Here is a 23640-nt window from a genome sequence, read left to right on the forward strand (position 1 = left end):
CACAGAGAACACAAACACGCACTAGAAAAATATAAATTGTAATTGAAGTTTCTCTGAGGGCCAAAAATCGGAGGCCGTCAGAGGTCAGCTTTCGCATCACACAAAATTATTTCAATCTCCATGTGTGACTCTCAGGCCCTCGGGCCCACTCTTCTGGGCTCCAGGAAAATATCCCATCTTTGTTCAGAGACTCCCAGGCCATGCTGGGGATGGGTTTTGGAATTGGAATGGGGATGCAGAGTACTCTGTGATACAGAAGGCTCGCGGAGGGTTGCTACAAGTTCACCCCACCCCGAAAAGCATCCACGCCACGCCCTACATTCTGGAGCGTTAGCGCCCTTACAGTTGAGCTGATGCCTCGGGATGGAGGAACAAATCTGCGAGCTCTCTGTCCGCCTCAGGCGCCTGCGGGGAAGGGCGGAGTCACGCCGCCAAGCCACGCCCAGTCCAGCAAGGACCCAATCGAAGCTGGCCCGCGCACCAGGAAGCGAGGAGAGCGCGTATCCCAGCGCCCGGCGGCGGTCTTCCTGCGCGCTCAGGACTGCACCATGCTCGCGCTCCGAAGCGGCCTGAGGACGGCGCTGGCCCCGCGGGTTCTGGCGCCTCAGGTAGGGGACGCGAGGGCGTGCGAGAGTCCCGCGCAGGGAGGTGGAACTGTCCTTAGGTGGTGCAGTAACGGGGATCAGGGAGGTGGGTGCGGTCTGTGGGGAGAGCGAGCCTAGTCTAGGGAGGTGGGCGGGGCGTGTGGCGGCCACGAGCAGCCTTGGGAGGTGGGCGGGGTTCGTGGTGCGCGTGATGACGACGCTGCGAGGTGGGCGGGTCTGCAGAGAACCGGACGTATTTTGGGAACTGGGTGGAGCCTGTCGAGTGGAGGCTGGGGGTGGGGCGGGGCCTTGCTCTGAGGGGCGGCGCCGGGAGGTGGGCGGGGTCTGTAGCGAGAGCTGTCCTTCGGAGGTGGGTGGGTTTGTGGGGCAGGAACCAGCAACACTATGAAGTGGGTGGGGTCTGGAGCGCGAGTAGGCCCCTGGTCCGTCTAGCCAATGCCCGGTTCAATCGATACCCAATATTTCGTGAGTCCAGGGTGAACCCGCTTGTTAGGTTGCCTCCCTGGACAAGGGACAGAGGCCTTTCCTTGACACCGGGTGTCCCCGAAGCCCTGAGCATTGTGTTCTTGCAGTCATCACCATCGTGACTGCCACTCATTGAAGGTTTACAGTTCCTGCCTGGTTCAAAAGCCGGCGTTTTATGGAGTTCAGGGTCAACCTGGGATCATCCCACCCTGCAACTCAGGGTCTGGAGATCTTAAGCCGAGCATGGCTTTGGAGCCTGCTGAAACTGGTTGTGCCTGAGATGGGACTTTCGTAAAAAGGAGGACACCTACCAGCCTCAGCTGTTGACCCTGGGCCATTTGTGACTTGAATCCAGAAGTTCTTGACTTCCTTTGTTTAGGAAGAGCGTTAAGAGCTGTCTAGAGACAGACTTTGTGTCGAATACTAAAGAAGAACATAGTATTCATATGGCCGCTGTCCTCTCTGTCTTCCTAGTATGGTTGACAAAAAGCTCTAATTTGGAGATAGGAGCAAGCAGATTTCTACCCTGTCACTGTTTGACCCAGCCCTGCAACAGAAAATTGCCTCACCCCTTAACAAACACCTTTCAATACAGATTTCTTTAATGTATATTTTCTGTGTGAAAGATTATAGTAAAAGTATCTTTGATCAATAATTTATTTCTGTTCTATCAATACAAATTCCTCGAATCATTCTAAAAGATTGTTATAAGTCTACCATGTTTCCTTTTTTGATCTGGTATGTTTTTACAAGTTTAGATTTATTTTTATGTGTTTGTGCACCCTGTACATGCCTGGTGCTTGAGGAGGTCAGAAGACAATGGCTTCTCTGGGACTGGAGTTACAAACCATTGAGAGCCACTGAATGGGTACTGGAAGTGGAACCTGGCTTCTCTGCAAGAGCAACAAGTGCTGTCAACCACTGAGCCAACTCTCCAGCTTTTATTATATATTTTAAGCTACAAGTATGAAGCAGTTATTTAGAGTGTGATTATAAAGGACAAAAAATCATTCCTGCCACACCCAGGAACACCTGCAGTGTGTTTTATAGCAAGCTTAGTTTTTTGAGACAATAGCAAACATAACTCATAATAATTGTGAATGAAATGAGATACGTGGGTGATTATATTACCCTGTACACAGGAAAAAATCATATATTATTATGTCTTCTAAACAAAAATAGAGTTAAGGCATTTTGCTTTCATTAGTCCTAAAGATGAACAAGGTAAGCACTAATTTTGTCATAGCTTTACTTACCAAAGTGGTTTTGAATATTCTTCTCATTTAATCACTTTCAGAAAGTGGATACATGCTAACTCAACCCAGTTAGGAAGGTGCTATAAACTAGAATGCCGTGTGTGTGTGTGTGTGTGTGTGTGTGTGTGTGTGTGTGTNGTGTGTGTGTGTGTGTGTGTGTGTGTATGTGTAGGTGTGTGTGTGTGTGTGTGTGTATGTGTAGGTGTGTGTGTGTGTGTGTGTGTAACCATACACAGGGTCATCAATGGTAGGGTGCTTTCTAGCAGTTATTAAACCACAACATGAAGATTTTCATACAAAGCATATGGCTGTTAAAGGATATTTCCATCAACCTGATACACTTGGGTGCGTTAAATGCCCTACTTTGAATTGCATCTTTCTTTTCAAACTGAGGAGACTCCTGCAGGTGTCCAGGCATAACAATGAACCTGCAAAGAGATGAGAATAAGAACTTGGTTCAAATTGACATTGTCAACCTGGATTAGACCCTGGGGATTCTAATGCCAGGCAGTTCCTTGTAAGCATATTTAACACAGTACAGTTTGGGGGAAAGTACAGCCGTTTCCATTCTGGGTTTCCAGACAACAGTCACCAAGTCCAGGTTTGACTATATAGAAACTCCTTTGCAAAGTACATGTGACCCTGGAGGCAGGTTCTATAGTTTAGGGGCCTAGAATCTAGTGTGGTCTCTGACTAATAGCATAGAGGTCAGCAGGTGATAAAGTACCCGTGACATGTCCTCTAAGGATGGGTTTAACCGGAGCTAAAGGCAACAGCCTAAGAGGGAAAGTCTGGAGTAATCATTCTAGGGAATTTGGGTGAGGTCTGCTTCTATAGCAAAAGGTGGGTGAGGTCTGCCACTACTGATAGCAGAAAGGTCTCTAGATCCTCAACAATACCCACTCCTAGCCTTCGGGGCAGGAAAACAGGTAATCACTCCATTGAGGAGAGGTCCCTGAGCGAGTGGTTAACATTCCTGGTTCCCTAATTCTCTGTGGATACAATGCCTATGAGCCCCAACATGAGACTAATGTTTCTGAGCATTTCTGTCTCCTTGAATTCTCCCTTTTTCAGCTATTATACAGCCATCCACTCTATTACAGAGCAATTTTAATGGTTCATAGCATTTTTTGACAAGTAAATTACTTCACTGAGTACTTAAAAAGAAAAGTTTAGATCTAAGTAATACTTCTTTTAGAAACCCAAAAAGTCTTCTGCTAATAGAGATTTTCATCATATCTGTCAAAAAGACAACGTACAGAATGTGCAGTCTTCTTTTAAATGAGTCAGCCATACTATTGACTGTTGGTTTTGGCCAAATAAGAGAAAACTCCAAAGTTGTAAGGCTCTCCGGGAAACCTAATTCCAACCTTATTGATTGCATATCAGCAACTTTTCATGTGCTTAAAGATGGCCTCCAGCTAGGGAGAGTAATTCTACTCAGCACACTTACAAGCAGTTACCTTTATTGGTATCTCTACATAAACATGTCTGCCTATAAAGAGTTGACAGGAGAAATAGAAATATGAACTATGTATCTACTCTGTGTCCCTTGTTTCCAGGCTCAAATATATGATTGTAACAGCATGATGAATCTTTTCCAAAATATTTCAGTGTCCCCTGTCTTTTTTAGGTATGTTCACCTTTTGCTACAGGCCCCAGGCAAAGCGATGGGACATTATATGAATTCCGCACCTATTTTCTCAAGCCCTCAAAGACAAATGTGTTCCTGGAAAATTTTAAGAACAGTGTTCACCTTCGGACAGCTCACTCTGAAATGATTGGCTATTGGACTGTAGAATTTGGAGGCAGAACGAACAGAGTTTTCCATATTTGGAAGTATGGTATGAGTCACCCAACTTCTGCTTCATGCAAATGCTTATGGCTAAGTAGTCTATGGAGCCGGGTTCTTCAGTCTGTGTTACTGTATATACACATGGGTTACAGAAAACATTTTGAATGAAGTATAGTAAATTTTAGCCGTTACTTAGTGGCCACTTTGTATCAACCACTTGCTTAGACTCTGAGGTTAATATGTATGGGAATGTATTGTCTCATGAATCTCTAATATGATGAACTAACTTTAATTCTCCGGTTTAGAATGGTTTGTTGGAAAAAAAAATACCTTTTGTAAAATTAAAATCTGTGCTTGCAAAAGTCTAAGTGTGTGGAGAATACAAAATGAAAGTATCCTAGAGCTTGATATTGACGTTTTGGTTATTTCTTTAATAATTCTCATATTTAGAGACTTTGAGAGGATATCTGACCATCAGCTTTTAAGTTTCTCAACTCTAAGATTTAATGATTTTGTTATATTTAGCAATCACTTTTGTTTAAGTTCTTCAGAGTTTCAAAGTCACTGTCTTGTTCTATCATGGAGATAGAGGCAGAGGAATTGAGAATGTCCTCATGCCACACAACAAGTGTGAAGAATCTGTGAACTTTCTTACTCCGGTGTCTGGTCTTCCCAGCCTATGTCAAGGCCTGAGGGTGCCTAAGGAACCCGTAATCATTTCGTTTGGGGCTTCTCCATCCGTGTCCAAATTAATGTTCCAAAACTGCTTTACTATAAAAAATATTCATTCTGTCCCTAGCATGGCACAGTTTGGGACTTCTTCATGTTATAGTAGATCAGGTCTCATTAAAATTAATATAGGCTTCAGATGCTATACCAGTTAAAACAAGACCTATTGAGAGAACTAAGAAGAGTGTGAGAATCAATGCCATTTTGTTTACCGTAAGGAGAACAGGCTTGATGGCTACATCTTCCTTTCACTTATGTTGAAATTTGCCCCAAGGTATCTTGACCACATCCCATCATCACCAAAATATTTCTCTCTCAACTGGCCCTGTCAGGTGGGTGTTTCAGTCGAGTAAGAAGATTCCACATATATTCAATTCACAGTGCTGAAGTCTGTTCTAAACCCTCTTCATGGATTCGTTTAATCCACAAACCTGGTGGTTGATGTTATCTTATTTCCCCATATCACAGACTGAGAAACATATAGTAACTTAATTCCTGTACACAGCTAAGTGGTGGAACCTGTGGAGCCCATTCAGTAAGTGTCTTAGTCAGGGTTTGTATTGCTGCACAAAACATCATGACCAAGCAGCAAGTTGAGGAGAAGAGGGTTTATTCAGTTTACACTTCCACACTGCTGTTCATCACCAAAGGAAGTCAAGACAGGAACTCACACAGGGCAGGAACTTGGAGGCAGGAGCTGAGGCAGAGGCCATGGAAGGGTGCTATTTACTGACTTGCTCGACCTGCTTTCTTATAGAACCCAAGACTACCAGCCCAGGGATGGCACCACCCACAATGGGCCATCCCACCTTGATCACTAATTGAGAAAATGTCTTACAGCTGGATCTCATGGAGGCATTTCTTCAAGGGAGGCTCCTTTCTCTGTGATAACTCTAGCTTGTGTCAAGTTGACACAAAAAATAGCCAGTACAATGAGATTACAATAGTTTCTCTTTCTTTTACCCTGAAGACTGTGATTTGATGCAGATAGCACATCTTCACATGTAAGTGTTTCCAAAACCGTATCACAGCGTCTTACATGCTGTGGATAAAATGTTTGCTCATTTGGGTGAAATTCAAGGAGGGGTAGACAATTTTCAATAAAACAATATAAACGTTTCTCCATTTTTTTTTTCTACCATAGATAATTTTGCCCATCGAACTGCAGTCCGCAAAGCCTTGGCCAAGGATAAGGAATGGCAGGAACGATTCCTCATTCCCAATTTGGCTTTCATTGATAAACAAGAGGTTGAGATTACCTACTTGGTACCATGGTGCAAAATAGGAACGCCTCCCAAGGAAGGTGAGTTTGTCTTGGGCACTGTGAATTGTCATGACTGAAAATGTTCAGCTGTTAAGTGATTTAGAAAAAGGGGGGGAAAAGTGCTCCTGGAAAACAAAAACCAATGAATTATTTGTTTTATATAGAAATGATGCGGTGAGTATTGAGATTAAAACTGATCTCAGTTTATTCTTGAAAAATGAGAATTAATTAATGAAGAATTTTCCAAAGCATGATATATATATTGGAAATACACATATATCTATGTACATATGTTTGCATGTATGTATTTTTTGATGGCTATATGTTTGTCTGTATACAACAGGCATGCCTGGTACCTGGGGATATCAGGAGATCCCCATGGAATTCGAACTACAGACAACTGCGAAGTGCCATGTGGGTCCTGGGAGTTGAACCCAACTTCTCTGTTAGAGCAACTAGTACTCTTGACTACTGAGCCATCTCACCAGCCCTTCTAAACATTATGGATTAAAGCTTAATTACATTGTAGAAAAAAATCAGTATAATATACAGTTTTTAGGGTCAAGACAAGATCTCATGATGTAGCCCAGGGTAAACTCTAATTCACAATTCTCCTACTTTAGACTCTCTAACACAGAAATTATAGACATGTAATACCATGCCTGTTTAAATAATATAAACATTTAAATACAAAAATACTTCTCACAGATTACAGTATTTTAGACTAAGTATATCTTACTTATAGACTGGCATTGCCAAGGTACACTGCAGTTAACCTTACTGTCTTCCTCTTTCTGTTTGAAAGTAATTCCTTACGATATGTCTTCTTGCTGATTTAAAGAAACTGTTATCTCAGTCCAGTTTTAAACAAAGGTCAGATTATAAAAGCATAACATTTTAACTTTTATTTCCCATTTTTCCTAACTATTTTAGAGTATAAGAAATTTGAAAAGTCTCATTGAGACCTTACCTATAGCGAGCAGAGGAAGCCCTGAGTGAATGTGTATTCTAACATGAGCACAGCCCATCCAGGCTTCACAAGGCCTCAGACCCATAGGAAAATTGGCAGAGCCAATATAAGACATATAAGCCAGGCTCGAGGGAAAAAGAGCTTTCCTTAAGACCCATGTATGAATATTTATGAATGATCTATCCTGAGTGCCAACAACAACTGCAGCTTCTTCCTGCTGGATGTTTACAGCCTGAGATTGCTCACCTACAGCAACCTCCTGCTAGGCTAGATAACCCTGCCCCCCTGTGCTGCACCTAAAAAAACAAGGGAAGGTTTCCAGTGGTGGTGGTAGCAGCAATGTTACAAAACCTCACCTGACCCCAGCATCATTGTATGTGTGTCTGTATGTCTGTCTGTTCTTCATTCCCTTGCCCCATCTAACCTGGATTCTGGGACCCAAGCCACAGGTATGCAGCATTGATCTACTTAGGTCTGCCCTCTGCTTGCAGCACTGTGCAAACATCATTGCCATCTCTTGCAGTGTCAAATCTTGGTTAGTCTGGTTTTTTGTTTGTTTGTTTGTTTGTTTTTTGCACTTTCCACATTTATTTACTTAGGTATTGTATATGCATGCCATAATGCACACATGAAGGTCAGAGAACAACTTGGGGGAGTTGGTTCCTTCCCAACATTGTATGTGTTCCAAGAACTGAGCTCTGTCAGGCTTGGCAACAAGCATTTTTACACACTGAGCCCTCTCACTAGGCTTCAATGTTATTTTCTTCTACATTTTTCATAATTCTTTCGTGTCCTTGTTCTTTTTCTATCAGATCTACTTATCCTCCAGTTTCTTATTTCTGCTTTATATTTCTGACTAGAGGTCAAAAACCAACAACAAAAGCCTCTCAAACAATACTTGGATATTTAAGAACACTAAAACCCTATGCTGAGCTTCTTTTCCCTGGAAGTCAGATATGACTTCAGGCCAACTGTTTCCTTGCTGCTCTTGTTAGGAATAGACTCTCAAAGGAGGAAATTACATGAAGAATAGTATCTCCCCTCTCAGAGTTGAAAAGAAGAGGGAAAAGTATAAGATTGGGAAATACTTATTTCTTTCCTTATAGACCTACCCAGCTTAAAATCCTATTTTGTGACAAAGTATCAATATCTGGTACATTGACAAGTTCCCAGATTAAAACTATTTAATGTAATATAGCTTTTGTTTCCCCTCAGTTATTCAGGTTAACCTTAAACATAGATAAGAACTTCTCAACATAAAAACAAGGAAAAATAATGCAAAGAATTAACAAATACATCTGCATAAAACTGTATCTGCAGATGACCCCTTTTTTTCATTTATTTATTTATTTATTTATATACTTGACATCCCAGTATCAGTCCCCCTCGCTCTCATCCCAGTCCCATCCTCCCACCCCCGGTCTTCCATTCTATCCTCCCCCTCTGAGGAGAAGGGGAGCTTGCCCACCCCCTGGTACCAACCCGCCCTGGCACATCAAGTCACATCAGAACCAAGTGCATCCTCTCCCACTCAAGCCAGAAAAGGCAACCCAGCTAGGAGAGAGGGATGCAAAAGCAGGCAACAGAGTCTGAGTCAGAGACGGTCCCGGCTCCAGTTGTTGGGGAACCCAGTTCCATATGACTCCATGAGCTCTTCCTAATGTTTGGCTGTGGGTCTCTGCAACTGTTGCATGAAGCCTCTCAGGAGACAGTTATGTTACGTCCCTGTCTGCAACCATAGCAGAATATCATTAATAGTGTCAGATGTAGGCTCTCTCCCTCTCCGATGGGGTGGCTCTCAAATTGGGTCAGTCGTTGGTTGGCCATTTCCTCAATCACTGCTCCAGGAGGATGACCCTTTAAGCAGATCGTGTGTGTGTCTGTGTCTATATCTGTGTGTGTCTCTGTGTCTGTGTACATATATATTATATACATAGTAACTTCCCACTCCAAGAGTCAAAGCAAATTGACTAAAGAGTAACTGTTGAGTAATTACTTAATTATTTGATTCTATCAATTCTAGGAGTCTATGAACTGGCTACCTTTCAGATGAAGCCTGGTGGCCCAGCTCTGTGGGGTAATGCATTTAAAAGGGCAGTAAATGCCCATGTGGAGCTTGGCTACTCTACACTAGTTGGTGTTTTCCACACTGAATATGGAGCCCTCAACAGAGGTAACAGCTGTCTATTTCTGTGAGACTGTGATTGATGCATGTTGATGATTGTCTGTGTTTCTTGTTTTGTTTTTTTTTGTTGTTTTTTTTTTAACGTTGATTTTAGTTTTGAGTGTTTTTTCCTAATTGTTAGGTATGAAAACACTAATTTGTATCTTATTTTTTATTGTGATTATTAATACCTTTTGGAGCTATTTCACAGGATAACAGTTGTTTAGAAACTGGAAGAGTCTTTAAGAAAATTTTAACTTTTTTCATCATTTTTCTAAACATCTCATGATTTATTTCAGAAAAATAATATTGGAGTAAAGGTGTTGTTTGTAAATGAAAATATAAATATACATTTATAAAATTTACCTGCTGTGTGATTGTATCTAGGGGCTGGAGAGATGGCTCAGTGGTTAAGAACACTGACTGCTCTTCCAGAGGTCCTGAGTTCAAATCCCAGCAACCACATGGTGGCTCACAACCATCTGTAATGGGATCAGATGCCCTCTTCTCGTGTGTCTGAAGACAATGATGGTGTACACAAAATAAATAAATAAATCTTAAAAAAAAAAAGATTATATTTAGAATATAGTACACATATACACACATACCACATGAACTTGTATGCAGACAACAATAAAAAAAGAGGGCATGAATTTGAAAGAGAGCAAGGAGGTTGTGTGGGAGGGTATGGCAGGAAGAAAAGGAAGGGAGAATGGATATAATATAATCTCAAAAATGAAAGAAATGCCTAGTATTATGAGGAAAATTACAGCTAACTCATGATCTAATTCTGCAGTTCATGTTCTGTGGTGGAACGAGAGTGCAGACAGCCGAGCAGCTGGGAGACACTGGTCTCACGAGGACCCTAGAGTGGTGGCTGCTGGTGAGCTGATTGATTAGGCATGAATTATTTTTAGAACAAATTTGATTCCGCTGAGAGCTTCATTGTCTTCTAACATGTCTTTCCAGTTCGGGAGAGTGTCAGTTACCTAGAGTCCCAGCAGAATGCGTTCCTGATTCCAACATCATTTTCACCACTGAAGTAGTTTCCTACCCAGCCCCGAGCATCCCATCACAGAGGTGAGCTATATCCACAGCGGGCACTTCCTGTCTCCAAGAGAGTCGCCCTGTTCATTGTCTGAAGGACAGGCTGAGCTACTACACTGTGACCTCTGCATCTTGAAGGCTACCTGAGTCATTTACTACGAGTAGTTCAGGAAATGTTTCTGTTCATTTTCATAACTACTGGATATCAGAAAGCATTGTTACTCCACTGTTTCACAATATCTTGCCTTCTGCTATTTTTATGACTAAGTCTTGTATTCAAAAATGATTTTGAAATTTTTTCCCTCAAAGTATTTGTAAATTAGATAAATACAATGTCTGCCTTTTTATCATGTTAATTTTTCCTGAAATTTAAAACTATTTTTTACCAGTAATCCTTTCTTTGTGATAATAAGTGGGGTTTATAGAAATATTAAATCTAGTATTTGTCTTTATACTTTAGAAAAGTATTAATTATGGTTTCACATTCATTAAGTCAAAATTGGAAAATAATATATTCTTGAGACTTAGTGTATAATACGGTCTTAGTGTGTTTGTTTTTAATTGCTTTGTACTACTTTTTTCTTTTTTTTTTTTTTTTTTTTTTTGGTTTTTCGAGACAGGGTTTCTCTGTATAGCCCTGGCTGTCCTGGAACTCACTTTGTAGACCAGGCTGGCCTCGAACTCAGAAATCCGCCTGCCTCTGCCTCCCAAGTGCTGGAATTAAAGGCGTGCGCCACCACCGCCTGGCTTTTTAATTTTTTTTTNNTTTTTTTTTTTTTTTTTTGCTTTGTACTACTTTTAACTTTACCTTGAATTACTCATAAATATTATGAGACACTTACTTATTTCAATGAGATCTTTAGAATTATGGAAATCTCTGACCTAATAAAAGCCTTCGCATTCATTCTAATTTTTTATCAAGTGTGTCTTCTATATTTATCTCTTCTTTTTGTGGAGCTTTTCCTGTATTGCATAGAGTGATGACATCATGACAGTGTGGCAGCTTCATTCCTGTTAAGTACACAGTGGAATAGCATGCTTGCTGGCTCTGAGGGCGAGCTTCTGTACCACTGCTGTCTCAGCTGTCAGCACTGTGAGATGCTGCTCAGGAAGGCAGGCTGTGGGGCTGTGGCATCCATTGAGGCACTCTTCAGGCAGCCCTCAGAACGTTGTAACATTTATGTGACACAGCTGTAGCTTGGTATGTGCTTCACATACACATTTCAGATAGATGCAAGACTCAGAAAGACAAGTATGTGACCCTCAGATGTGGTCCCTCGATTTTCTATGCACTGAAAATCATGTATGTCTATATAAAATGAAAGTAAAAACAAAACTTGTCTATGGTAACAGAGGGGAGTAGAGATGGTGAAACTGGGAGAGAGGTTTGATGGAGGGAACATAACTCAGTGTACAATGTGTGCTTGTGTGAAAACTTCCTTAGTATAATACCATATGCAATGAATGTATACAATGAATTTTTTAATTGTTAAAAGCCCAAATGCACATAATGAACATTTTTTTAATTTAATTAAAAATTTAGCATTCATTTATACAATGTTTTTTCAAACATTATGTTTTTCTTGGTTATTTGAGAATTTCACACAGTGCATCCTGATGACACTCATGTCCCATTCCTCCCAGGTCTACCCTTCCACCCTTGTGCCCTCCCCAAAGATAGGAGAAAAGAAAAACAAATAACATGGGGCCCGATATAGAGCATGGTCAAGCTAAGAGTGGTCAGCCCCTTAAAGAGACCAGAGGCCTCCCTCCACCTCTGCTCTGTGAACTCTGAAGAGCTATATACTTCATCATCCCTATCACAAATTTCAAGGACTCTTAATGGCTTCCTGTCTATACTGTTTCTTTTCTTTTAGCAGGAAGGAGTAGTCACAGATCATGGACACCAGCATGGTGTCCTATTGTAACACAAACCATGAATATCAACATGGCCCTGGCAGCAGCACAGACCATGAGCACCAACATGGTCTCCAGTCTCCAGCGGCAGCGCAGACCATGGAGGCCTTTCAAAGAGGCCTAATCCAGAAAATGAGGCAGAATCCAGAATTCTCCATCTCAGATATCTGTCACTGCCCAGAGCCAGGGCAGTCATACGGCTGGGCAGCACATTCTGGGGCAGAGTGGGCACAAGATCAAAGCTGCTACACATCACGCTGTCGGCCCTACTCAGCAATGGCCTGTTCCCAGGTCCGCTATAGCTGCGCTCCCACACTTGTCACCACAGCCACAGTGTCTCTAGCTCTGCCTCTCCATATCACGTCACTCAGCTCAGTCATCTTTCCCACCTTTCTTTCCATGGCACATTTAATCACCGAAGTGACACTGCAGACTGTAGTGTGTTACACTTTTTTTCCCCACCCAAACAGCTTTGTATACAAATACTTAACTGCAACAAGTCATTGGTCTCGTTCAAGGTTTCAGTTTCTGATGCACTATAAATACTGGACTCTAGCTGCGATTCCTCTCAGATATCCTGTCGTTATCCAGAGCCAGGGTGACCCTTGCAACTGGGGCAGAGATGAGAGATTCCAGGCCAATACACAACACTCTGCTCTTGGTGCTGGCTGCTCCACAGGCTCACCTGTATGGCTGCTGGCAGCGCTGCCTCTCCTCCCCACATCAGGGCAAGCAGCACAGACTGCAGCAGCAACTGCAGCTTAGCCCTACTCAGCGATGGCATGTTCTTTGTCTGTGATCACATGACTGCCCAGATGCCATACTTCACTGGGCGGGGCTCTGCTCTCCCTTCTAATTTCATGCAACCACGTTTTAAAAGCATCTTCCCATATGACCTGCCTTTTTCAAAGTTGTTCTGGAGATACTGCAGGCTCTTCAGACTCCCCTTTTGCCACTGTGTCTCTCCTCTGAGCATCCATGAGCCTCAAGCTACAATGTCCTTCAGGTGCTGGTGGCCACTGCCAAGCTCGGCTCATTATAAAATGTTAGTTACCAAAAGCATTTTTGCTTCCTTAACTTTTTGAGCACCTATCTTCTTTGACTGTTACTGTAGCAAAGTGAAAGTTAAGAGCTGACATTTTGATCTTTATAATGGATACACTAGGCATCCTATCCGTTCTCCTTAATCTAAATCATATACTTATATGCTTCGTTTAGATCATATATACCTTACTTGTATTTAGCTCCAACGGCATTTTCACTTTCTGCTGAACTTAAAACAACAGAGATGTGCCTTGCAAGAGGTTTGAAGAGGAACATAGCTAATATGCACAGGTTCACATAGTAGCACTGATTGTTTTGCAACTTGATTTCCTTCCATTCCCATAGATTGTCCTCAGGACTTGCTCCTCCTCTTCACTCTCTGTTGTTGAACCTTCTTCCTTTCTGGAAACAAGCAAGCAAATGAAAGTAATCAGAAGTGAGTTCAACACTGTCACTGCCTGCAGGCAGGTCCCCATGCCCTACTTTTTCTCCTACTCTGCAGCTGGGGAAGACCAGCTTGTCTACTCCTACTGGAGGAAATAGCCACAGAACATTCTGTCTCCTGAAGCTAGTTTTTCCAGTTCTCAGTCCTTCTCAGCGTACAAATATGATTATTCCATCTTTAAAAAAAGAATCATCCTGCCCTGTAGTAACACAAAAGAAGGGTCGTAAGTCCAGCCTCTAATTAATTCTCTCTTAAAGACTCAGTACCCCACAAGCCAAATAGCTCTCACCAAACTCACTTCCAAGTTCTCATTTTAGATTTCCTAGCAGTTGACCTGTTCTTTGTTCTAGATTTTTCTTCATTCTCACAAACACCATCTGCTTAGTCTTCTTTACTTATTGATGCTTTGGGGTCTCTATCTTATCTCCTTCATCTCCAATGATGTCACACTCCAGAGCTGACTCCGTAGACTTTTTTTCTATCCTGCACTCACTTCCTGGATTATGTCTCAGTCATACGTCTTCAACTGGCACCTATATTCGGATGGTCCATCCAATATATTTGCATTCTCTAGAATTCAGCCTTACTTCACTGCCAGTCTTAGCACCTCCACCTGAATATATTAGAAACTTCACAGCACACTTGTTGAAAGCTAAGCCCTTACTCTTTCCTGGGAAGTCCCATCTCAGTGAATAACACCTCCTTCCCTGTCCATTTGTCCAGGTCATTACCCCATTACATACCTATCATTAAATCCCAAAAGTCCAGAATTTGATTGCTTCACATTCCTGCAGCCACCATTCTGGTTTGAGTTTATCATTATTTGGATTTAAAATGACAGCTCTTCACTGACCTGCCATCATCCTAATCTATTTTCAACACAGCAACCAGAAGAATATAAAATACAATCCACACTAATTCACTTCTCTACTCCCTCATGTCTCTGATAGCTTCCTGTCTCCCTTAGGGTCAGTGTGGCCTGCAAGCCCATTACATGATCTGTCCCCTGTTCTGTTCTTTAGTGTCATTCCACTCTCTTGGTTCCAGGTGACTTACCAGCTTTTCTTCTTTGACTTATTATCTTGCCATAAAGTCTATTTCCCCTGCCTAGGATCTTTGTCCCTAGACATGGATTTTCTTGGATCATCTCCACACCTTATTGGGATCTTTATCCAAGAGCCTGATTCAGCCCTCCCAGACAGCCCCATTTAAAGTCTAAATCCCTGTTTTCTATGGAATTAATTTTCCCCCTTCAAAATACGAATGTAATGATGTTTAGAGGTGGAGACCTTATGATGTATCTTAGTGTTCTATTGCTGTGAAAAGACACCGTGACCACAGCAACCCTTCTGAGATTGTCTGTATATGCTCAGCCCAGAGAGTGGCATAATTAGAAGGTGTGGCCCTGTTGGAGTAGGTGTGTTACTATGGGTGTGGGCTTTAAGGCCCTCATCCTAGCTGCCTGGAAGCCAGTCTTCCACTAGCAGCCTTTAGATGAAGATGTAGAATTCTCAGCAACAAAGTCTTTCATATTCTTAGTAGGATAGCCCATTAAGCCCCACTTAAAGTATTCCAGTGCTTTCCAAATCAAAAGTCCAAACAAAAACATGGTCAGGCCTATCACAGTGATACCTCACTCCTGGTACCAACTTCTGTCTTAGTTAGGGTTTTACTGCTGTGAACAGACACCATGACCAAGGCAAGTCTTATAAAAGACAACATTTAATTGGGTCTGGCTTACAGTTTCAGAGGTTTAGTCCATTGTTATCACGATGGGAAGCATGGTGGCACATAGGGAGGCACACATGATGCTGGAGAAGGAACTGGTTCTATATCAAGATCTGCAGGCAGCAGCAAGAAAGATAGGAATGGGCCCTTGAAACATCAAAGCCCACCCATCAAAGACACACTTCCTCCAACAAGGTCATACCTTCAAATCCTTTCAAAGAATACCACTCTCTGGTGACCAAGCTTTCAAATCTATAAGCCTCTGGGACCATTCTTATTCAAATCAGCACATGAGGTAATTGGGTTTATGTGAGGGGATGAGCTCTTAGATAGAATGAGTGTCCTTTATAAGTATTCTCTCCATATCTCTACCATATGAGTTAACCAATGAGGTATGCACTCAAACCTAATTGTTAATTGTCGTCATGTTAGCATCCTCATCTCAGATTTCCCAACCTCCAGAATGGTAAGAAATAAATGTTGTTTAAGCTACACAGTTGACATTATGCCACTTATTAGCATAACAAACATTTTACTATTTTAGTTATATGTGATTTTATTGTATTCTTCCACTAGAAACTAAAATCCATGATATCATGGGGTTTTGTTTGAATCACTGCAGTATCACCAATCAGTGCCTGGCATCTGGTAAGTCATTAGCAAGCACTTATTGATTGTATTCACATATGAGGTGTGCTATAGCTTAGATACAGTTTGCAAGTGACACCCTCTCCCAAAGATTCATGTGCTGGAGTTTGATCCTTACAGTGATAATGGAACCTTTGAGATATGGGGCCCAGTGGCAAGTGGTTAGTTAGGACTTTGGTGGTACCAGTTTTGGAAAGGGTTAATGTAATATTATTGGGGCCCATGTTGGTTCTCTTGAAATTGAGTTATATTGGTTACTTTGTTCATCTCTATGTCCAGACACCTGACAGACACAAGGAAGGAAGGGTTTATTTTAGTTCGTGGTTTTAAGTTGTACAGTCCCTCTTGGTAGGGGAGACATAACAATTCATGGAGGTGGGAATATACAGCTAGAGTTCCTCATATCTGGGTAGATTATGAAACAAGACCTGGACAGAAAGTAGACCCTTGCTATGGTCCTCAAAGGTTTAATGTTACCCCAAACAATACCACCAGCTAGAGACCATGTGTTCAAACATGTATGTGGAGAACAATTCACTACATTCAAATGTTAATAGTAAGATGTTTATAACTCCTGGATCTCTTTGTATTTATCTATGCTGCTGTGTGACCTCTCCATCTTGCACATGCTAGCACCATGATGCCATCTTCCATGAAGCTTAAACACCACCTGTTCTTCAATTTTCAACCTCCAAAGTTGAAAAGTTGTGAGCTAAATCAATCTCTCTCCCTCTCCCTCTCTTCCCCTTCTCTCTCCACACTATTTTGACAACAGAAAATAGATGAATTCAATCCTTTTTGCATTAAAAAATAGCACATCATTGCTCCATACTTCATCTTGTCCTCTATTATCAATGAATTATTGAAGGTTCCCTGTCACCTTCTTTGCAAAGGATCTATGAGAGACACAGTGAAGGACAAAGGAGACATTCTCACCTTGAGTGTGATCAAGAACAACCTTTGCCTATTGGCTCTGAGATGACTTTCTAGACTATAAAAACACAGCAATTGTATTTCTAGGAAGAAAACAGATATACGACCTATTGAGTCTAATCTGTCCTCCACTAAATAACTTCCAAAGGATAAGAACATTGGTGCTTGCAGACTCACAGGCTGGACTTTATTCCCAGCATCAATTGCTAATCTACTGAGTAAAGCCTGGCCACTTAACTACTGTGGAAACTGAAGTTGTCGTACTTTCAGTCATTAAAGGAGTATGAACCTGTAACGTGTTGAAAGAAGCCAAAGGCTCATTAGAGAGACTTTCTTCATAAACTCTGTTACTTGGAAAGGTCTCTCTCAACTCATCTTCGTAAAAAGAAGCAAGTTGTTCCAGGAAAATGGGGTTTGATTTCTTTAGTTTCAACTAATTGACCCAAGACCCTGAGGTAAGGGAAGAAGTGAGACCAAGTGTGGTAAGGGAGTCTGGTGGAAAAAAAAAGGCTCCTGGCAGTAAACATGGCTAAAGGATTAAAAACAGCCAGAAAGGAAAAGGAGAATCCCAACTGTAGTCTACAAGCAAGCAGTCTAGCTCTGTTTGTCTGTTGCCTTCAGAGCGCAGTGGCCTGGAGAGTCAATGACATTCACTATTCCTCCTCCTTACCTCTCATTTGTCCTGTCAGTCCAGGGACTGTAAAAGCCTCTCCAGGAATCACTGTCTTATGAAGTCCAATGGTCATTCACACAGTGACCTTGCTCACTTGGCAGTTTTCAGACCTAAGTAGTATTCTGTCTCCCAGGGGCACATGCTAGTGTACGGCATGTTTGCTCCTTTTCTCCTTCCTGCTGCCCATTCCCTCCCAGTTTCCTTTGGTAACTTCTAAATCTCAGGCTAAAATGTTCATTCTCTTCAGGTAAGTAAGCTCATCCAGTCCCATGACTTAAAAAATCAAAACAACTCTGTTGGTGTGTGTGTGTGTGTGTGTGTGTGTGTGTTGTGCTGTTAACGTGACCATTTTTACTTTCTATCATTGCCCCTGAGCTCTCGACTGAATACCAACTGCCACATGCTTCAATATAGGCATCTCTGTCTAGTTCACAAACTAGAAGCCATTTTTGATTTTTCTTTTCCTGGACCCCTACCTATGGCCTGCAAGCAAGTGCTACTGGCTCTGAATTAGCTACTGACTGACATCCTTCCTCCCTGTCCTCTTCACTGTCCTCTCACCCTCTTCTACTGCCCTGTCTTCCCATCAAAGACCACATTCTCTGAAACAGGGATTAGATCATGCCATGCCCACCATGCTCACCACCCCCATTACTCTGTGGAAAAACTCCAGGCTCCTCATTATCCTAACAATGGAAGACAACTCAATGAGGCGGCTAGATCCTGATTCCACCCCCCACTCCCTGACCAAGAGAGATTGGATTCTTCCTCCTCCTTGGCAAGCCAAGCATTTTCCCAATTGTGTTTTTTATACTCCATGTTTAAGATGTGTTCTTGAAGCCCACCATCCACTGCTGCCCCTGCTCATTTTGTTCAGAACTGAGCTTAAGTGTCTCTCCTCAGACAGGCTGTTTCTGACTCCTCCCCACTGTTAACTCAACACCCGCAGTGTTTTCTGTTCGTCAAAGCACTTACTGTGCTTGTCCACTGTCATTTGCCCTTCACCAATACATCATTAAAGATAAATTTGATTTCATTCAATATAACATCCCCCGAATCAGGATGGATGGCCATCATTCAAAGCTCAGTAAATATTTGCCAAATTAATACATAACAATGCTTAGCACATTTACCAAGGACAAGTTTAACTGACACCTAACTTCAAAGGGAGAACCATTTCTTGTTTAATTAGCTTTGTATCTTGAGGCAAATTTCTCTGAGGTATCATTTATTCAACATGTAAAATGTCTTGATTCCCCGTGCATAGGGTAGGTTACAAGTATCTGGCAAGTTGAAAATAGTTGCTAATTTTCTCCTGTGTTTTTTGAAACTTAATACATGCAGTAGCACTACCCGTATGGCCCAGAATGGGTTTCTAATCTGGGCTTTGATCAATATTTTGGTCAAGATTTGTGGGTAACTTGTATTTTCATCTGGGTTAACTAACCTTTCATGATACTTTTTTTTTTACTCTCAATTATGAATTTTCACAGGCATGGTTGCATTAAGCTGTTTCCTCTTCAGCTTAATGATTAGCAGCCATTACTCCATCTAAAAAGCTTCTGACCCCTCACCTCATTTATAGTGGCTACTCAGTCACTATAAATGTCAAGGGCATCTGAAAGGACACAACAAGCTTCTTTAATTTTGAGGTAGCACCCCGAGTTCATTCTTCAGAACCTTTGAACTTTCCCTGACACTTACACCAGCAATTAGAGCAGCTTCCTCTCTGGGCTTTAGAACACTTAAAACAGCAGATGGTGCTACGGATGCACAAAAGGAAATTTGTGTAGACCAGCAGGACTGTCACAGCTTTATTTTGTGACTCATAACATAGAAACAAGCTTTTAAAAAACACATCATATAAAGTTATTCACAATACAATTTTTTTTCGTTTTTTTTCTTTTAATGAAAATGATTTAACTTAGAAATCTGCTCTGAAACTTTTGTCTAGTTTTGCAAATGTCAGATATTCCAGTGCAAAAATAGATCCATTACAGACAGCATAAAGTGCTTGGAATGAGGGCCAATGATAAAGAAAAAGCACAAAACCAGCTTCATCCTAGGGCACGAGGGAAAAGAACATACCGAATCCTTATGGAAATATAAACGTTCTACAAAAAGGGATGCAACAGTTTTGAATCAGAACAGTATTACTGTGGCGTTACACTATTACCAGCAAATAGTAATGAGAGTACAAATTAGTATTTCAGTATCAAAGTGGTTCCCCATTACACAACACATGGCTCTTTGGAACAATTTTACCTGATATATACAACCATGAGAAGACAACAAACAATCCCTTTAAGTCAATGCCTATTATACTGAGAGCAAATGATGTATGTAACATTTAATAGTCATGAGGCATATGCTTGTGGTACAGACACCTAAATACAGTAGTTTGAGGTTTGTTTCATAATGAATTATGCTAGGTATATCTAGCGAGAGGACTCACTTTCTTTGTCTTTCTCATATTCACAGTTAGTAAGTTTTCCACTATTTTTTTTTTAAAGTAAACCAGAAGTGTTTGCACTTGAGAATTTCTCAACTCACAATGCACATCTCCATAGGGAATCTAAGAAATTCTTATTTGAAGATAGGATTGATTTTTAACTTTCTAAAATAATTACGTTTAAACAGGAAAATTGAAGATTGCGTTCAGATAGTGTAAAAGGTAACATAATAGCTACAGATTGTCTCTAGCTTCAGAAAAGATTTCAAATCTACACTCAATTGATTTTGTTTTCAAAAATGGTGCCTTACTTTTGTTGTTGTTTGTTTCTGCTTAATGTGGCCTCAAAAATCTGAGTAATTAAAACAAGGATTTTTCTAAGGGCTGTAGTATACTGAAAAGTTAGCACATGATGATAATGGATTGAGGAAGCCATCGGAAGTTTGTTTTTGAAAAATAAAGACATGCTTCTTTGAATTCGGTATCTTTGATATCTAAAATAAGTGGTATACCAATAACTACTGGAAACACACTTTCCTTATCATTTTAGAAACCTATGTTGACATTAGTATCAAACTTGTCATTTTTCCTTTCAAGCAATGAGTTACATAACATTATATAAACGTAATTTGAAATAGATCTGAAATCTTATTCTTCCAAATTTTTAGAAGTTAAATAAGGATAGCAAAAGCTCACTTGAACTTTGCCCAATACAGGAATTTACTCATATTTTTGTTTTGTATGAAGACGGATGACATTGAGCATTGGTGAAATAACTATTTTTTTCCATGTTGCTTGCAGATGAAAACAAATTAAGCTTGGGTTAGAAAAGTTTGAAAAAATATTTCATGTGGCAGAGTTTGTTGATTGTTTTTCATGACTGGTTAATGACGGAGGAGATGGACCATTCAAGATCGTCAGAGGTTTAAATGGGTGTCTCTCATTCTGCAAAGCCCATTGTTTGCCCATATTGTGAGGGCCCCAAAGGTCAAACACATCACTTGTATCCGAGAGATTTCAAGCTAGCTGCTCTCCCTGGAGAGAGGTGATTACTTAGTGGTCCTTCTTGGCTTCTGTATTGATACTATCAAGTAGGCAAGGGTGTGGCCATATTCTTTCAGTGGCTTTTACAAAATAACCTATTATTTACAAAATAATCTGTACATCAGTCAGCCGAATAAATGGCACAGAAAATCTGCTAGCTCCCCCTCACTCCTATTCAAGCATCTACATAGTAATTATGTTTCAAAAATACTCAAATCTGCAACCTGAAATGAATGGTGTTCTACAAGATCTTAAAATATGGCCTGAGATGTTGACTACCACATTGTTTTCTGGTCACTGCGCTAGTCAGACATTCTATCTTCAAATTTACCAAGGAAAATAAAGGCATGAGGCAGTCCAGGCACATTCCTCTATGTGACTGATATCACACGTGTACAGTTCTAAGCTTCCAGAAGCATTGATAAAACTTAAAATTCCAAATAATACTAACAATGCAAACATTTTTGTCAAAATGAAATGCCACCCTTTCATTTTCTAGGTTAATTCAAACAGAAAGAACTACATGTCTGTTAAATAATGAAGGATCTCAAGGTGTAGTGTACCCATCTTGTGTTAGGAGACAGTCAGCACAAACCAACCCAGACCTGCCACGTGTAAATGCACCGGATCTTTCATGCCACACCCTGAATTGAGCCGCTTGCAGCCCCAGCAGTTTGGTTGCTAATCTTTGCTGCTTAGGAAGATCTAATGTATTTGAAAAAGTCTCAGAAAGATGCTATGGCAAGCCATGACAGGGGCATGGGCAAAACTGAACAAGAGAACCAAGTACCTGGGTTAGAGAGATGCACATTTTGTACAAGACAGCCACAACAGCAGCTTATCAAAGAGAAGGAAAATGGGGATTTAGTCACACGTGGCACCGTTTTTGTCACCTGATATTTAATGATGTCGACCGACAGTAGGGCGGTTTTCACAAAAGTGTTTGTGACACACTCAGTGCTTCAGACTTTCTGAGCAACTTGGCACTAGTAACTCTGGCACACTCATTGCCAGCAATGGATGTGTCACCGGGAAACCTGTTTTGTGGTTCAGCATGGCTTAATGGCTTAATGGACGAGGATGTGTGTGCCTTTGACTTTGATTATCACTGGCCATGACTATTTGATAGATTGTTGTTGCAATCCTAGTGAGAATACACAGGAACAAAAAAGTATGAATCCAAACCCAGAGTCTGCTTGGTTCCACACCAAAGTTTCACATCTGTATAAGGTAATGAACTAACTTCAAGTCATTTCCACTAGAGAGCCATACAAGACATAGGCTACAAAGGCACTGCCCCTGTAATGGAATTGTGTTCTCGTTGCATTGAAGTGCATTGCATTGAATAGTGTCAGTACAGTATCCAGTTTGTTCTTCTCCACAGAAACGCAGGACGCTTTCTTCTGGAACACTTGACACAGTGCAAAGGAAGACCTCACTCTTCCTTCCTTTCATTCACCCTGTGTGAACGGGATTCTTCATACATAACTTTCTTTCACTTTCTCATCCTGCAAAAAGGATGTGAGAACGGCCACATCCACAATGGTCTGGTTTTTGTGTAGTGACAGGTCCTTTAAGTGGTCATCATCACTTTGGTCCTTGGCAAAGTTCACAAATACCTGGCAAAAGGAAGACAGGTGGTCATGAAGGCCTCTGCACTGAATCTTTGGTTGTTGTAGCTGCATTTTCATTTATGGTTGCATTTTTCTTTGTGTTGAGATTAGGAGATCAGTTAGGAGAACACAGAGTTGACTAAGTACTTGAAGCAGACATCCCCCATGAAAGGGAGAACTCTCGAGAAGCACAGAAAGCATTGAAATCCTTTTCTACACTACCCACATCACTAACTACTTAAACCATGCGTTTATCAATTGTCCACTTTGGCATATCTAGGATTAATTAAGAGGAAATGAAAAAATACTTGCTGGATACCTACTAACTGCCAAGCTCTGTCTGGCACATTGCTGGGGATTGGTTTTGATTCATTGTCTTAATCTGGCTCCCACAATCACACAGGAATATACACATCCAATTGCTGAGGGTCCCTGTCCCCAGTTAGTTTTTAATTGGTCAATAAAGTTACTAACAGCCAATGGCTGGGCAGGGAGATGGAGGCGGGACTTTTAGATTTCCTGGACAAAGGACTAAGGGAAGAAGGAGGATCAGAATCACCATGACCGTGATGGGGAAGCAGAGAGGTCAGATCTAAGAGCTGCTGCAGGACAGACATTATCCAGCCATGGAAGCCATCAGGAAAGCATCCCCAGGCCAATCCCCCAGTTGCGTCTGGGGCAGTAGAGATAAAATATAGATTTTAAAAGGTGATAACTCTGGAATATCAGAGGGGAAAGTGGGTTAGCCACATGAAGTTAGGGAGAAGCCCAGCCTTGTGCAGTGAGGGCATATTAAAATTAACTCGGGTGTTTGTGTCTTTTATTTCAAGGATCCAGAGAACTCTCGT

General features: G+C 41.3%; 2 protein-coding genes across 2 annotated transcripts in view; one reads left to right on the forward strand and one right to left on the reverse strand.

The window, feature by feature from the left end:
• The first annotated feature begins 467 nt into the window (after positions 1-467).
• LOC110292891 (protein NipSnap homolog 3B) lies at positions 468-10830 on the forward strand. The gene is made up of 6 exons (XM_021160547.2): positions 468-608; positions 3960-4170; positions 5995-6153; positions 9108-9257; positions 10045-10131; positions 10218-10830. Exons 1-6 carry the CDS (start codon positions 549-551, stop codon positions 10292-10294), a joined length of 744 nt encoding a protein of 247 aa, XP_021016206.1. The 5' UTR covers positions 468-548; the 3' UTR covers positions 10295-10830.
• An 8654-nt stretch (positions 10831-19484) lies between these two features.
• Positions 19485-23640, reverse strand: part of Abca1 (ATP binding cassette subfamily A member 1) — a 126129-nt gene continuing 121973 nt past the window's right edge. The window contains exon 50 of the mRNA XM_021159924.2: positions 19485-22798. Coding sequence (XP_021015583.1) covers positions 22658-22798 — 141 coding nt within the window. The 3' untranslated portion in view covers positions 19485-22657. The remainder of the gene's footprint in view (positions 22799-23640) is intronic.

The sequence above is a fragment of the Mus caroli genome, chromosome 4 (genome assembly GCF_900094665.2).
Source record: "Mus caroli chromosome 4, CAROLI_EIJ_v1.1, whole genome shotgun sequence".
Classification (NCBI taxonomy): Eukaryota; Metazoa; Chordata; class Mammalia; order Rodentia; family Muridae; genus Mus; species Mus caroli.

What these genes read in the sequence shown, in the direction of transcription:
- LOC110292891 (XM_021160547.2), top strand. Translation starts at nt 549, where the DNA reads ATGCTCGCGCTCCGAAGCGGCCTGAGGACGGCGCTGGCCCCGCGGGTT. An exon ending in AGGAACGCCTCCCAAGGAAG is followed by an intron (nt 6,154 to 9,107) that starts GTGAGTTTGTCT and finishes TATCAATTCTAG; the next exon opens with GAGTCTATGAACTGGCTACC. An exon ending in CCCTAGAGTGGTGGCTGCTG is followed by an intron (nt 10,132 to 10,217) that starts GTGAGCTGATTG and finishes ATGTCTTTCCAG; the next exon opens with TTCGGGAGAGTGTCAGTTAC.